The 15,018-nt window shown below is 27.6% G+C and overlaps 2 protein-coding genes across 2 annotated transcripts; one reads left to right on the forward strand and one right to left on the reverse strand.

Moving 5' to 3' along the window:
- Positions 1–30: 30 nt before the first annotated feature.
- On the reverse strand, positions 31–5,236 carry LOC111613079 (receptor-transporting protein 3-like). Its single transcript, XM_023354385.1, has 5 exons — positions 5,090–5,236; positions 4,912–5,024; positions 3,800–3,947; positions 1,016–1,183; positions 31–390 (listed from the first exon to the last, which is right to left on the reverse strand). The coding sequence occupies exons 2-5, from the start codon at positions 5,016–5,018 to the stop codon at positions 235–237; spliced, it is 579 nt and encodes a 192-aa protein (XP_023210153.1). The 5' UTR covers positions 5,019–5,024; positions 5,090–5,236; the 3' UTR covers positions 31–234.
- A 7,976-nt stretch (positions 5,237–13,212) lies between these two features.
- On the forward strand, positions 13,213–13,742 carry LOC111613078 (solute carrier family 25 member 35-like). The gene has a single exon (XM_023354384.1). It carries the CDS (start codon positions 13,335–13,337, stop codon positions 13,740–13,742), a length of 408 nt encoding a protein of 135 aa, XP_023210152.1. The 5' UTR covers positions 13,213–13,334.
- The last annotated feature ends 1,276 nt before the right edge of the window (positions 13,743–15,018 follow it).

Raw genomic sequence — 15,018 nt, forward strand, 5'->3', positions numbered from 1 at the left:
ACTGCATAACTTAGGTGTGTCACAACACTCGAGATAATACCTGTACAGTTTCTATAGTATTGACTATGTACGTGCGGCATGTGACCATGCATTTTATGCAATAAACAATGACTAGTCTATTTTTAAAACGTTTCGGAGGACCAAATTAAGTAGGAAATCGTTTTGTTTTAAAGAGTTGTCGGGTATTATTTTTTTTTTACATAAACAGATTTTTGAGAAGAAAAGATCATGGTGTTACCTCCTCTCTGCACAAACACCGTCTTTGCAAGCTTGACATAAATCGCTATTATGTGGATTCCTGGGTTTTCCTGGACGTCTGCTCTTGTGTATCGGCGGTTGGTGAAATCCATAAAATACCTGTCCTACTCGATTGTAGATGTTGACTAATACCTGCAAAAACAGATTAATTTTTAACACTTAAATGTTTGTAAACAATATTAAAAATGCCGGAAGTCGGTAGCGACTTATTTAGTATGCAGTACCATATAACCGTTTTCCACACACCTATTTGCAAATTCCAAAATGCACTTAAAGTTTCAATTACTTTTCGTATTGTTTTTCAAATTAAAATCTCTAAAAATAGTTTTTAAAAAATCAAAATATACTTGAGAAGTCGTTAGTAGAAATCAAATCTTTTCTACTTCCAAGCAATCATCTCAAATGCAAAACTTAAAATATTAAAAAACTGCAAAGTTTTTATTTGAAAAAAAAAAATATGTATACATACATCTACGTACTCATATTTACAAATCGGAAATTCTAATTAAATATATTTAGCATTAGAATATAAACTAATTATTACTCTCATGCAATATACATCCAATTACATTTATTTCACTCTACATTATGTACTAATGATGATGTATTCAAGTTATTCAAAAGTATCCATCTAATTTCGACCTCGTGCTGTACCGGAAAATGTTACGAAAGCATTAATTTTTTCTCTCTCTCTCTATTCTTATAGTATCTACCTGTATATAAGACAAAAGACTTTTAAATATACATGAATACTCACTTTAACAACTTCTTCTGGATACCACATTGCGGGTTCGTATCTGTCTCCTTTACAACTTTCGCACTGTTGACCAAATAATTTAAATAATACCATACCCTGCCCGTTAGGAAATAATTTAAACCAGAAAGCAACTCTTCCTTTCATAGAAGTCCATCCATGACCACAATCCTACGAATGAAAGAAAAACCGTTGAACTCTGTATTGCGATATTTCATATAAATGTTGCATCAAAAATATTCTTGAATTTAATAATATCTATATTGGCACATACTAATTTGGTAAAAATATTTTAAGTAATTCTAGGATAGGAAATAATGTTCATAAGTTTTTGTAAGAATGATATAAATTTGATTACTTTCACATATGTACGGATACATGTTCGGTGTTTTCATGTAAAATAATTTTTTACATGAAAATTATATAATTGTATGAAGATATATAAATATACTCATATCCTGTTCTGAATTATATTATTAGTTGGGATCCACTTGAAGAAATTTCTTAAAAATACAAAACATTACCTTCATACCAAAAATCCAAATCCATAGACGATTTATTTATGCATAATAAATCTTTCTTAATTAATTATAATACATATATAAAAATTATAAATTAGGAAAATTTATAAACTATTTATTTATTTATTGACTCTAGTATCCATACAACTAACAATTTCTATATATTAGTGAATTTTATTTCCTTTTCCTTTAATGCAATCTCGCTATTTAAAAAAAGAAAAAAAACTGAATAAATTTTTATGTTGAAATTTAAAATATTTACTTTTGAATATAATACAAAATATTTTAGTTATAAAAGAAAAAAATTCGAGAAGTTCCGTAAAAGTATGTCAAAACGTTACGGCAATTTCGTGACAAATGAGTTTGCGATATTACGTAATGCTGTGTCATGCTGTATTTCGTATTTACAACATACATGGATGATAGGAGATTATTTTATATTTAAATATTAATATTATAAAAGTAAAAATATTTTCGTATTTTTCCTATCTCATGCAGTAGACTTAAATAATTGTTTTATGCAANGGATAATTTTGATAACAATTACTTAAAAAATTAAACGGAAAATTTGCATTGTAATTATATAGGATGATAAAAGTAATTTTTAAAACATTAAATTTTTTCATTTTAAACGCGTTCTTAATGATTTAAAAATATAACAATAAAAAATTATTTTAAATTTATAAGTAAAGAAAGGAATTTCCGTTAAAAGGATACATGGATTTTAGTTTTTTTTAATCGTAATAAATAAACTGTGGATCGTATTATATTTTTCTTGTGAAATTCTCATTCTATGTAAATAAATCTAGAGTTAATAACCTTTAAAAATAACAATTTTAATGCTATTTACATCCTTTTTGGCATAAAAATATTACTATTTTTTAATATACTTAATGTTATTTTAGATGAAATTCTTATTAAAAAATCTATGTTATGTAATTAATAAGCTTAACTATGAATATATTTTATCTTTTCAAAATAATATAAAATTGGATATATTAAAATTTAATATTTACTTAAAATACAAACAGATTTTCTGCTTTATCAAGTCTTAAATTTAGTGATAAGGAATGATTGTTCCAGTCGGATAGCATCAATTTGTTCAGTAGAATAGCATTAAGTCGTTAGATCATCCAGTTAAAAAGATATAAAATTATATATTTAAATGAAAACTTATGGATGTTCCGCTCGAGGGATCGTTACTTCATCAATGTAGCAGTACAAGGATGTTATTAAATATTTAAAATTTTTATAAAAACCCGAAACTAAAAAAGATTACATATCCAACTGACGTAAAATTAGTTGTTCTGCAGGAAATAATAGAATATTATTAATATAGTAACAAGGGATAATAAATATTTTCGACAACAATGATTATTGTAGATAAGACCTTGAGGTCTCATCTTCAATAAATATTAGTTGTAATGCGGATAAATATATTATTATATATATATATATATAATTTTTTTTAAAACAATTTCAAATTTCCAAATTTTAATTTTACTTCCGCATTATCTTCTTTTTTAGCACTTTCCTAAAGTTTATTGCTGTAATATTGTTATATCTTTGTAAAGCATATCTGCACTATAATAAAAATCTAACTGCACTTTGTCCTTTGTAAGAACTTAATTTTTTATGGCTGCTATATATATTATAACTTACATTCTAGCTTATCACTTATACTGACCCGATTGTTTATTGTCATAAATACTTCATTCACTCCGTTTTGCTTCTCATAAGTAAGGTGTTTTAAGATTAAAAAATTGAATTTAATAAATTTTGACTACTAAAAATTGTTATCAGTAGTCTTAGATACGAAGTAATTTTTATAAATTTATGAATTAAATGCACTTATAATAGCGACGAGGTGATGACAACAAAGTTTTTCTAACAAGATGACGAGTAAGTTTAATAAGCGTTTATTCGAGTAGAAATAAAGAATACAATAAATATTACGTAATGTAATAAGAAAGAATAGATTATAATAATTATTTTGTAAAATTAGGTTAGTGTTATAATGATTCCTATTACTCAATAGTCGAGTAACGATGATCAGAAGCTGAAATGAAAGGTAAAATGGACAATGTCCATTCGGGTCAATGTTTTTGATTATATTTTAAATTTGGCCTTTTTCTTTTCCTTTTTTTTTTGTTTTTGTTTTTGATTTTAATGCTTGGTAATGATTATGTGGCATTATCGAAGTGTCTTTGCATGACACTTCTTTATTACTTGATGCTGACTAAACAGATTTTAAGGGTATACTTACATCGCAGCAGAAACGCACTTTAGCTGAATCTACAAAGTTGTGCCAAGGTCCGATTGGTCGTCCTGAACTCGGCCAAAGTGACCACAAATGCGGTAGATATTGCGAAAATAAATTATGGAATTCTGTAGTCCATACTTGTTCCATTCCACTATAAAACAAATGATCCAAAGATTAAAATGCATGCTGCATCTATATAACTGAAAGAAATTAAAATTGTTACCGTTAAAATGCGCAGGATCTTTAAGAAGATTCATAATTTCTATTAAATCTCGCTTATAGTCGAGTTGTGAGATGTATTTTCGCTTTTAGTCTATCTCCCCATAATAGTAATATTATATTTAATGTTAATTTTAAATGTTATAAGCAAATGGCTGGGGCTATAATTAATCTAATAATGAGACTATTTTCTGATGTATTTATTAGATAATTTGTTCCATTTTAATGTTGAAAAATTATTTTTTAATGATTTATTTTCTATGAAACTGATCGAAGATTACGCACTTAATTTCTTCTTATACAAACTCATTGTTTTTAACATTAGATAATAAAAATTTAACTAAAAATTTACACAATAATCAGTAAGCAAATTTTAAAAAATCAAGTTTCATCTTTACTTATTTTTTTAAAAACTATTTCGCCATGTTTTATGGATAAATCCGTGAGTCTGTAGAAAAATAAACATGAAGCAACACAAAATAAAAATGAAATCTTAAAATTAAATAAGTGAAATTAAGAAAATAATAAATAATATTTTAAAAAATGTAAAGATGAATCAGATTTAACAAAAGATGAAGAAATATACCAAAAACGGATAAAAGGTGTCAGAATGTCGGTGAATTTGGTGGAAGAATTCCATCATATCCTGTTACAGACCCACTTTAGCTTAGTATTTACTCGAATGAATTTACCATAAAAGCTTCTAAAAGTACGGAAGTACACGTTTTAAGAATTAAACACTTTTATTGAATGAAAACACGCGTGACATATTTAACATTCTTTTACACATACGAGATTCTCAAGTAAAAGAGCATGGTTATTTCTGTACGGGCGCTTCGTTTAATTACAAACATACTTTTTAATAGGAAAAAAAAGCAATAAAAAAATAAACTTACTACGATTGCTTCCATACGGGTATAGGTGTAAGTGGGCAAACAGGTAATTGCACGGGATATAAACTATGCGTCGTACATGGGACTACGGTAGTTCCGCACACGACCATTTTGATCTGTGAAGTTTAAGTAATATTATAGAATTTTAAGGTGCATTAAATTCCGAATAACGCAGACCTACCTTATGCCGTTGTCACACCTGTAAGTACTTTTCCACTTCTGTTTTTCTATGGAGACTTACTATAGTCTACCTGAACTCACCTTGTAAGCGATTGGCTGTTGATCAGTGTCGAGTGTAACCATCTTGTAACTGATACGATGGACAATACACGTGACTAACGGACCGTGTTTCTTTGCGTAACAAAAGTTTTTTAAACACGAATGAATGACAACCTTCACTAGTTTTTTTATTTTTCTTTTCTTTTTTTTTCTTTAGTTTATTACTCGTTGCCTTACTTATACGAGCCGTACTTCATTTCAAAATTGATTTAAATTTAAAATGGGTCTCTAAAATTCCTTACATTAAAAAATACATAAATTTTAGAATTTCCTAGTTTTATTGCGAATTTTTTAAACTATGTTTTACCCAATTATCAAAACATTTAAAAGAAAAAAAAATTCATATAAAGTGAGTTTTAATCATCCGTAAATGTATAACGAGTATGGCTTGCAAAAGAGTAACTCTCATTATATACTTTTTTTTAAATAAAAAATAATATATATGTGGGATTATTAAATTTATGCTTAAAAAGTGAAAGTGATCCATGCATAAAATTTATTTGAACAGCTACGTAGTTTTTTTTTTATTTTTTGAATGGATAAAAGATATTTTGAATCGCGCTGTAACATTTCTCTATACATCTCGTGTCAAAATGATTGAAGAAGTTACCTGTTTTGAAAAAAATAAGAATAAAAAATTAAAATAACGAGTATCAAAAGTTAAATGATTCTATTTTATTGAAAAATGCGGAAATATACTGATAAATAGATCTTTTATTAATTTTTTTTTTAATGTTCGTTAAAATAAAAGATTTTTGTCTGTCCTATTACATTTCTTTCTAGAATTTAATAAAGAATTTGAAAAAATTTAAAAGTAAAAAGACTCAAATAAAATTATGTATTTGAAATACAAAGATAGATTTAATTTTCTCCAATTTTTATGTTAATTTTTTATAAATTTATGCATTTTTAACTAATTAATTTGTATTTTTATTATGTCTTATCAACTAATAAACTAATTTCTGTAAAGTAAATCTGATTATATATATATATAATTAGTCTATAAAAGAGATAATATATTGCGTTACTTGTTTATGTAAATATAATAATGTTATCTATGAAAATATTTAAATTCCTGAAGAAAGAATGTTTTAAAAACTCTTAATTTTATAGAAATTTTTAAAATAAGTATTTTAAAAAGCGCAAAGTATGTTGAAACGTAAGGAAACGTGTCGCAGCACACACACTAATAATTTGCATAATAAAAGATGGACATGTCTAAAGCACGAATAATTTATTAATAATTAAATAAACTAGAATATGGAATAAATGAATTTTTCAAATTATTTTAAATTCTTTATTTTCTTGTTTAGGAAATGGAATAAAAGTGTTTAAGTAGCTTAAATGATTTGCAAAATAATTCAAACCAGCCGTGACGTCACGAAGTAGTGTGAATAACAATGACGTTTAACAAGTATTATTTTCTATTGGTGCTTTCAGGGACGGAGTTTAAAAAAACTAAATTTAGAATTAATGAGATAAGTCAGCCGGAAATTAAGAAAAATAATATTATATATATATATTTTTTAAAAAATGCTTGGCTTAATTTCTTAATAACTTAAATTTTAAAAGACCTTCGATTAATTTAAATTTAATTTGCTTGGTGAATAAAATTCAAGAATCTCATGCGGAAATGTTATATTTAATGAAGGAAAAAAGTGATAAAAAATATAAGCAATGATGGTTTTAAATGAAAGTAATTAAAGATAATTAATTATTTAAGTGTTTTATTCAAATAAATAAAAAATAATTATTTTTTTTATTTATTTGAATAAAACACTTAAATAATCTCATTAAATAATAATATATCTCAATAATTTACATTATATAATAAATTGAGAAGTGTGCAGATTTCGCAATTTTTAGAATAACTTTTGTATTGCTTTTGATCTAAATTTATATCTGAATTTTTTATATTCGAGAAGAAACGGAAAATAGTTCATGACCACTGATTTTTGAACATTTCTTACACGAAAATAATCATTATGTTTATTCAATTTTACTTATATTATGTTAAACTGATCTTTCTATACGACAATAATATACAATATATAAATATAGGGTATTGTATAAAATAAAAATTATGAAAAACGAGATGGATAATTATGAAGGTGTTTAAAGATATGCAAAGCTTACATAAACTTGGAAAAGAATTAAATCGAGTGATTCATGATTTTCACCGAAGAACCTTGAGAATGTAATTCTTAATTGTCATTTAAAATAAGGAGTAATTACATGAAGAAAAATTTATTATTAAAGATGGGTTTGTAAAGAATGTACATGTCTAGAATATAATAAATATTCTAGAATAAAATAAAATATTTTGGAAGGTCTTTAAATTAAGAATAAATCGTCCCAATTATCCGAAAAATATTTATCATTTTATTAAACAAACTTTATTTGCCTACATTAAAATAATATTATCTGTTATTTGATTTAAAAAATCTGAAAAACTCGCAAAATGTTCATTAAATAATATGAATAAATATCTCATATTTAAAATATTTATGTGATCCTATTTCTATATTTTAGTTGAAAATTTTTCTATAGATTTACATAGTTTTTTATCTTTTAAAATCTTACAGAATCGTGTTATATTCATGCTATAAAGTGACTTGGCAAAATGACATGCATCGTACTGAACAAATAGCAATACGGCGAACAATTTCATGTTATTCAATAGCAGTTCTGTTGAATGACACATAGCGTATCATTCAACAGCACTGCTATTTAAGCAAATATGAAACAAAGCAATATAAGAATATTTGATATTTTCTGTTCTTAGTAAAATCCATCGCTTAAATTAATATATTTTAGAAAGAGTGTGAAATATGATAGAATATGACGAATAAGCTATGGATTAAATCGTCGCAGTAGTGGAGAACGGTCTTAAGTGCCAAATGATACATATTGAGTTATTCTTATTGGAATATTTTTTTTTGTGGTGAAGGGTCTGTGTTTTCAGTTACGGCGCTTGGATTTTGATCGTTACAATTGGCGCTAAGTGATCCCTATGAGGTTTCTTTGGGTAAAAAGTTCTGTATGACTTATGAGAAATATCACTTAGAATAGTTATCCGCTACAAGTTCGTCCTGTACTGGGAACACCCAGTGCTGGACAAAGTTCTGTCCACGTCCTTTTCATCACCAGTTATAATAGCCATGACTGTTCGAGTAATTATGCAAACCAATAAGTTCTGACTTGTCATTAGGGCAATCGGATGAAGATTGATGTGTGAAATAGTACAGTGATTAAAGTTTTGCCGGCTTTTCGGGGAAATAAATTATAATTTTATTACATTTACTACATCTCTTGTTATATGACGTCCAATACACGAGTATGACAAGAAATATGATATTAAAGTGTGAGAATACATATCAGTAATGGCGAACCCACGACCTGCGTAACAATTTCAAGATATTTGCATTGAAAATTTAGAAATTATTAGTTTTTATAAATTATATACATAAAAAAATATTTGATAGATTTCAAAACTTTGCATATGTAATGTGATAAAATGATCCTAAAGCTATTGTAAAAAGTTTTTAAAGGCTACTAATTATGAACATCAGCTAGAAAAATTATCATGAAATAAACAACAGTAGATTTCCCATTAAGCCAAGTATTTATATCTGTTATAATAACATTATTGTTTTCTTTTCACTAATAAAAAGTTTGTTTTATTTTTCTGATATAATCTATATTAAATAAGGTAAAACTTGTAAGCATTTTGTTATGTTTTTAATTACTCAAATTAAATATCTGACCCGATATTTAGAGTTACTGAATACAGAATTCATTTATGATTCACCTTCGGAATTAGGTGAGCAGTAGCTGATATATCATACATCATAACATCCGTTTTCCAGTACTGGACAATGACAAAATATATTTTATTAAGAAAAATTACATAAGCAGGTTTCATCTTTCCTTTTTAGGAGTATGGTGTCGACTTCAAGTTATTTACAGAAAATAATTGAGTAGATCTCCCATTCTTGGTGAAAGAAGCAAAAGGTCAGCAATAAGAAAAAGAATTACAAAGAGCGAAATTCTAATTTAAAAGAGAAAGTTTACAAAATTAAAGCACGACAGGAAAAATCGAATTAGAAGGCTACAATGAAAAGGGGAAGTCAAATAAAAAAACACGAATTTTGGTTCTGAAAATGAAAAGTGTTTAGTGTATTTTATACAAGGGTCAAATTTTTGGCTTATATTGAATACAGAGGTCAACAGATTACAGACTCTTACATATTAGACCCAGTGGTGATATTCGAAATATTTAACAAAGGGTTCGCTAACAGAAAATTTTTCCTTAACAATTTTTTTTCCGCTTAAATGGTGCATTAGCAACATTAGCGCAAAAACTGACCTTAAGACACCCATATAAATAAAAAAGATGCGTTCGCAAAATTAAGTCAGTTAACATTAATTTACCTTGTCCACCAGCGGCCGAGTGATAAACCATTGAATACTCGTAGTTGGTTGTGGGTTCGCGCCTCTCCAACGGGATGACCACATGTAGTTTTCCATAAAAGATCTCCCGGGAGACATTTCACTTGGGCAGATTATTCATGTGTCGCGTTGCCATATACAAATAAAACCAATTGAAAAAAATCTTAGATTCTGGTAGGCCTACTGGGCGAACGTCTCCCAAATAATGAATTTTGAAAGGATGTTTTATTTTAGTTTACTTGATAATATTTGATTTTAAGTCTTTTATATAAATATATTAAAATATAAATATCAAAGCAAGAGAAATATTTTATCCATGAGCATCCGCAGAAGAAGACAAAGAGGGAACGTTCCCCATTGGATCGAGTAAAAAGTTTCACAAATTATAATCGTAAAAATGATTGAGATACGTAACTCGACCATGGGATGTTTGTCTGTCTTTTTGTATTGATGCAGTACTGTATTTTGTAATCTATTTGTGAAAACCCTTCCTGTTTTGTGAAAATTTTATGATGTAATTATTTGTTTTTAAACTTTACTCTCCTGGAAAATTTTCTGCGGACGCCCATGATTTTATCACAAGTCATCTTTTTAGATTAACACCTGTAAGATGAATGATGAAATAATATTATTTTCTAAATGTTAATAAGTTAATAATCCGTTTTATGTGTTTTCTTAGAGAGAAATCAAAAAGCTCTTAAAATGCAATTTAGTTTTTGCTGCTTTTCATAAAATATTTAAAAATTTCAAGGAAGGATAAAGAATAAGAGAAGTCCTTTAAAAAATATGAATTATGCTAGTTGCAGCATTTATTAAATTATAGTATAAAATATTATATTATTATATAATATTAATACAGTCAAACTGGTCTATAAAGGGACCCTGACGGAACAATTCTTTCGTAATAGACAGGTTTTCGCTATATACGGGTTATCTACTATAGGTTAATTAATGTGATTAATAAATTTCTATATGTTACCGCGTATATCAAAATCACATTAATCAAATACAGTGGTACCTCGGTACTCGACCGAACAATCACTACCAGCTACAACAAATTTTCGGTTAATAACAAATATTTTTATTTTAACTTTAATTTTTTCATTCGTCCGTAAAAGAATCTCAATTTAAAAATAAAATATAACCTTACAGTTGCCTACTTTCGTCCGATTAAATTACACTCAATTCAGTTCGTTTTTTCATAAGTGAAAAAAAAACTGCGTGCGGAATATAATTATCAGCATGTTTTACAATCATTTCAAGTGGATGAAGTTTTTAAGCAATACGTTCTGACACACTAAGATTTATTGCAAACTCACGAGCAAATTCGTCAATCTTTAACAATTTTTTTTTTTTTTCAATTTCTCTTCGATAGTTTTTGGGTGCCCGTACGTTTTGTATCCTTAAGTATAAAATTTTCCGAACGAAACTTTGAAAACCACGTTTGACACATTCGGAGTTAGAAGCATCTTTCCATACACGGTACGAGTATATTTTTATTGTTTGTATAGCGTGAGATCCTTTACTTAGAAAGCATGCATAATATGCCCGATGTGGATTTTATCTGCAGACATTTCGACTTAATTTTATTCAAACGAAAGGTGATGTAAAAAGGTTTAAAATAAGCTTCAAAACAAAGAATACAATCTCACATCAAGTATAATGTGTTAAATTTCACAACTTTTAATTACATCACATATTTATGTTAAGTAAAAACAGCTGTTAAAAAAAATACGCAAAAAGTTTTCGTTCAAATCCCAATAAAATTACTGTAATAAAGTAGTTGTATTTTGCTATTCTGTATTGTGTAGTGTATTTTTTGATTTTTTTATAATTTATAGATGCTAGGCTTGGAAACTTCTTGTTAAATTTGTGTTAAATCGGATAAAGATCCCGATTTTCCTTTCTGTTTCTGCGTTAGACGGGTTCTGCTATGTACAGGTTAAGTAATAATCATTGCAAATACGGATATGACATTCATGCGATTGAATTTAAATCGTCATCAAATTATTCCTTTATATAATTCCCCCATATAATACATTAAATGAACAATATATATCAAATTATTCAAAAGATCAAATTTTAAATTAATTAATTATCGAAAAATTTATTACGTAAGGATTAAACCGTTTATAAATAACAAAATACTGTATACAATTAAATTTAAGCTGTCTTAAATATCAATATATTTATATTACATTTGGATATTTTGGGGCAATTTTTACAAATATAGTTCATATATAGGCCATATTCAGAGTACGTGATTATACTTTTTGGTATACAGTACTTGTAAGCTATAGATTTAGTTCTATCTTCCAAACAGAACGTATTTGAACTTTTATCTGTGCCACATTTTCAACTAAAAATACGAATTTAGATAATATTCCTACGAAGATTTCATATTTAATTATCTTCTTAAATAAATTCTATTGTTATTGTCCTAGAGGCCTATATTCCCAAAATTAAAAGAATTTCTTTGAATGAAAAAATTCTTCATATTTATTAGTAAACTAAAATAAAAAAAAAAACTAATGAAAAATCTCGTTTGCGCGTTTTTTTCTCGTTATTTTTATTCATCGCCTGAATTCGATTGTGAATCCAAGACATAGGCTCATAGAGGTAGGCTGACGCCATAACTGCCTCGGCCGTCAAACATTGTATTTATTCAAAGAAAATGTATCCAAACTTGTGAATTATTAAGCCAATCGTTGTAAATGTGAGATCACGAAGCCATATTAACCAATTTTTTTATGTAATTAGTTTTTTCACAACTTTTAAATTAATGGAAAATGTAAAAGCAGATAAAATGAATTTTGTGTTTTCTATATTTTTTCCAAACAAACTTTAAAAAACATAATTTTATAATGATGAAACATTGAAATTTTTAGATATTTATTTATTTACAAATTTATATAAATTTTGACAAAATGTTTTATAATTGTCTAAAAATAGCACACGTGTATTTTTTTTTAATTCAAGCGAGGTGTGATATTACGAGTTTGAATATTTTTTTTTAAATTACGACGTTTATTTCCTGAAAAAAATATTTTCAAATCATTTTTCAAAAATTTATTACTATTTTTTCTGTTTTACTCTAATGTAACTCTGTTTTACTCTAATCTTTTACTCTATTTATTCAAAAGAAACATTAACATAATGCATAAGTGCAAGATTATAAACTTAATAAATAAGAAAAATTTATATTTGGCAGCTAGTATATTAAAAATAAATTTATAATGACTTTGTTATTCACTTAAATACAAGATGAAAACGCTTCTACTCGATTAAAATTTACTCTACGGTAAAAATTTCTTTACGTGAGCATTCATAAAAGCGATCATAAAGCTGTAAAATAATTTTGGCTATAAGTACAGGTAACCCCCGTATAACACGGCACTTCTATAGCACGGATTCGCTCTAACACGGTTCGAGAATTGGTACCATCCCCCGTATAACACGGTACTTTTATAGCACGGATTCACTCTGACACGGTTCGAGAATNTTAATCAAATAAAAGATATAAAATGAATCAAAAATATTCTCTCATTTAAATATGGCAATTGAGATTGCGTCATGTAACAGGTTCCGGTTCCGCTTGTGTCGGAACACGTTGTGTATTCCTGCAGTCTTATGTAGTTTATGGATTTAGGCCAAAAAAAAATTCAAATAATTTACTTTTAGTTGAATGAAATAAAATGGAATTGTTGATTGGAGGAGTTGCGGCGTGTTGTGCAGGAGTTGTAACAAATCCTTTCGACGTTGTAAAGACACGAATGCAACTTCAAGGAGAATTAAGGCAACCCGGAAAATATAAAATTCATTATAAAAATATTTTACACGCTTTCTATGCAGTATCAAAGGCCGATGGAATATTGGCTTTGCAGAAAGGTCTAGTTCCCGCTTTATGGTATCAATTTGTCATGAATGGTATTAGATTAGGAATTTATGATAATTTCGAGAAGAAAGAATTAATTGGTAAATCTGGTGAAGTCAGTGCTATTAAGAGTGTTGTCGCTGGTGCTGCTGCAGGCTCTATCGGTGCCTTTTTTGGAAGTCCATTTTATATGGTAAATATAATCAGTCATAGGTATTATACAAAGTAAATTATATAAATTAGTATAACACGGATTCGCATAACACGGCAATTTTTTGGAACGTAACTACCGTGTTATACGGGGGTTACCTGTACTTTATTATTAATATAATATAAAAAGCGCTCATATTACATTGTTAGATGACCACTCAATAGCCAATGAATCAATAAATATATTAATTTATTCATTATTTCATTTATTTGATAGGTTACCGATGTACCGGTACAACAAATTTTAATTTTATTTTATAAATGATTGATTTTATTCAGCGACATTAATATGTATTGTTTTGATTAATGGATAGCGATCGGATGGTCGAGCGATTAAGGTGCCATCCCGCTGCTCTGGGGGGATTCGGGATTAACTCCTGACGGAGTCGAAAATTCCTAGGATTTTTTCGGTTTATCTGGATATGTCGGGCCAGGCCGAATCCAAAATGTGTTTGCTAAAAAAATACCTTCTAGTGCCAACAGGACAGATGAGTTTTAAAAAATGCTGCCTGATAGAACTCTAGATCAAACATGTTTTATATATATTGCGCATATGTGTTTACAGTTATACTTTTCTAGAGATAAACTTTGATTTCTGAATGACAACTCGCATTTACTTATAATATCAGAATAAAACGGGTATTCTGTAACAATAACCAATCTGTAAATTCTTTATTTCGTATCTTTTATTCGTTTCAATTTATTGGTTCTCGATCATTTATCTACCCATTTTCTTTAACGAAGAGCAGATTGGACAAATTAGGCCCCTTTATTCAGCTGTATGAAGACAAAATTGCGTAATTTGTTAACATTTTTGCACTCATTTTTCTCTATTCTTTATTTTTAGGTATTAATAATAAGCTTGAATATTGTAATAAATGTCACGCTCCCACATTTGACATTTTTTCTGGACACGCCACAAAGTATAGGAGTATTGGCAAATTGTGTAAAATGCTTGTTTAGTGTCAGTTTTAATACTCCAATGATTAATACAGTAGAGCGTCGTTTATCCGAATCAATTGGGGACTGGGGTTGTTCGGATAACTTATTTTTCGGATAACCAATTATGTACGAAAAAATATATTAATTTATCCCGTGTTGAAATTTTTCTCCGTTGCAAGTCGATTCACGTTGAATTTTCGTCGATGTTAAGCCTAACGAAGACTATTGTATCGTTAAAAATTATTTTTTTATTTTGTACAAACAAAATAAATATATTGAAAAATATAAAAACAATAAAAAATTATACTTCAGAAGTTAATTTAGTATCAAAAACGTAAAATATTTGAGTAGCC

The sequence above is a fragment of the Centruroides sculpturatus genome, unplaced genomic scaffold (genome assembly GCF_000671375.1).
Source record: "Centruroides sculpturatus isolate CEXI.00-Female unplaced genomic scaffold, Cexi_2.0 scaffold1591, whole genome shotgun sequence".
In the NCBI taxonomy this organism is placed as follows: Eukaryota; Metazoa; Arthropoda; class Arachnida; order Scorpiones; family Buthidae; genus Centruroides; species Centruroides sculpturatus.

Bases quoted from the DNA above. Each gene is read 5' to 3' on its own strand.
- LOC111613079 (XM_023354385.1), bottom strand. From the start codon at position 5,018: ATGGTCGTGTGCGGAACTACCGTAGTCCCATGTACGACGCATAGTTTA. The intron at 3,948-4,911 runs GTAAGTTTATTT...TTTGTTTTATAG, and splicing joins CCCGTATGGAAGCAATCGTA to TGGAATGGAACAAGTATGGA. The intron at 391-1,015 runs GTGAGTATTCAT...CTGTTTTTGCAG, and splicing joins ATCCAGAAGAAGTTGTTAAA to GTATTAGTCAACATCTACAA.
- LOC111613078 (XM_023354384.1), top strand. From the start codon at position 13,335: ATGGAATTGTTGATTGGAGGAGTTGCGGCGTGTTGTGCAGGAGTTGTA.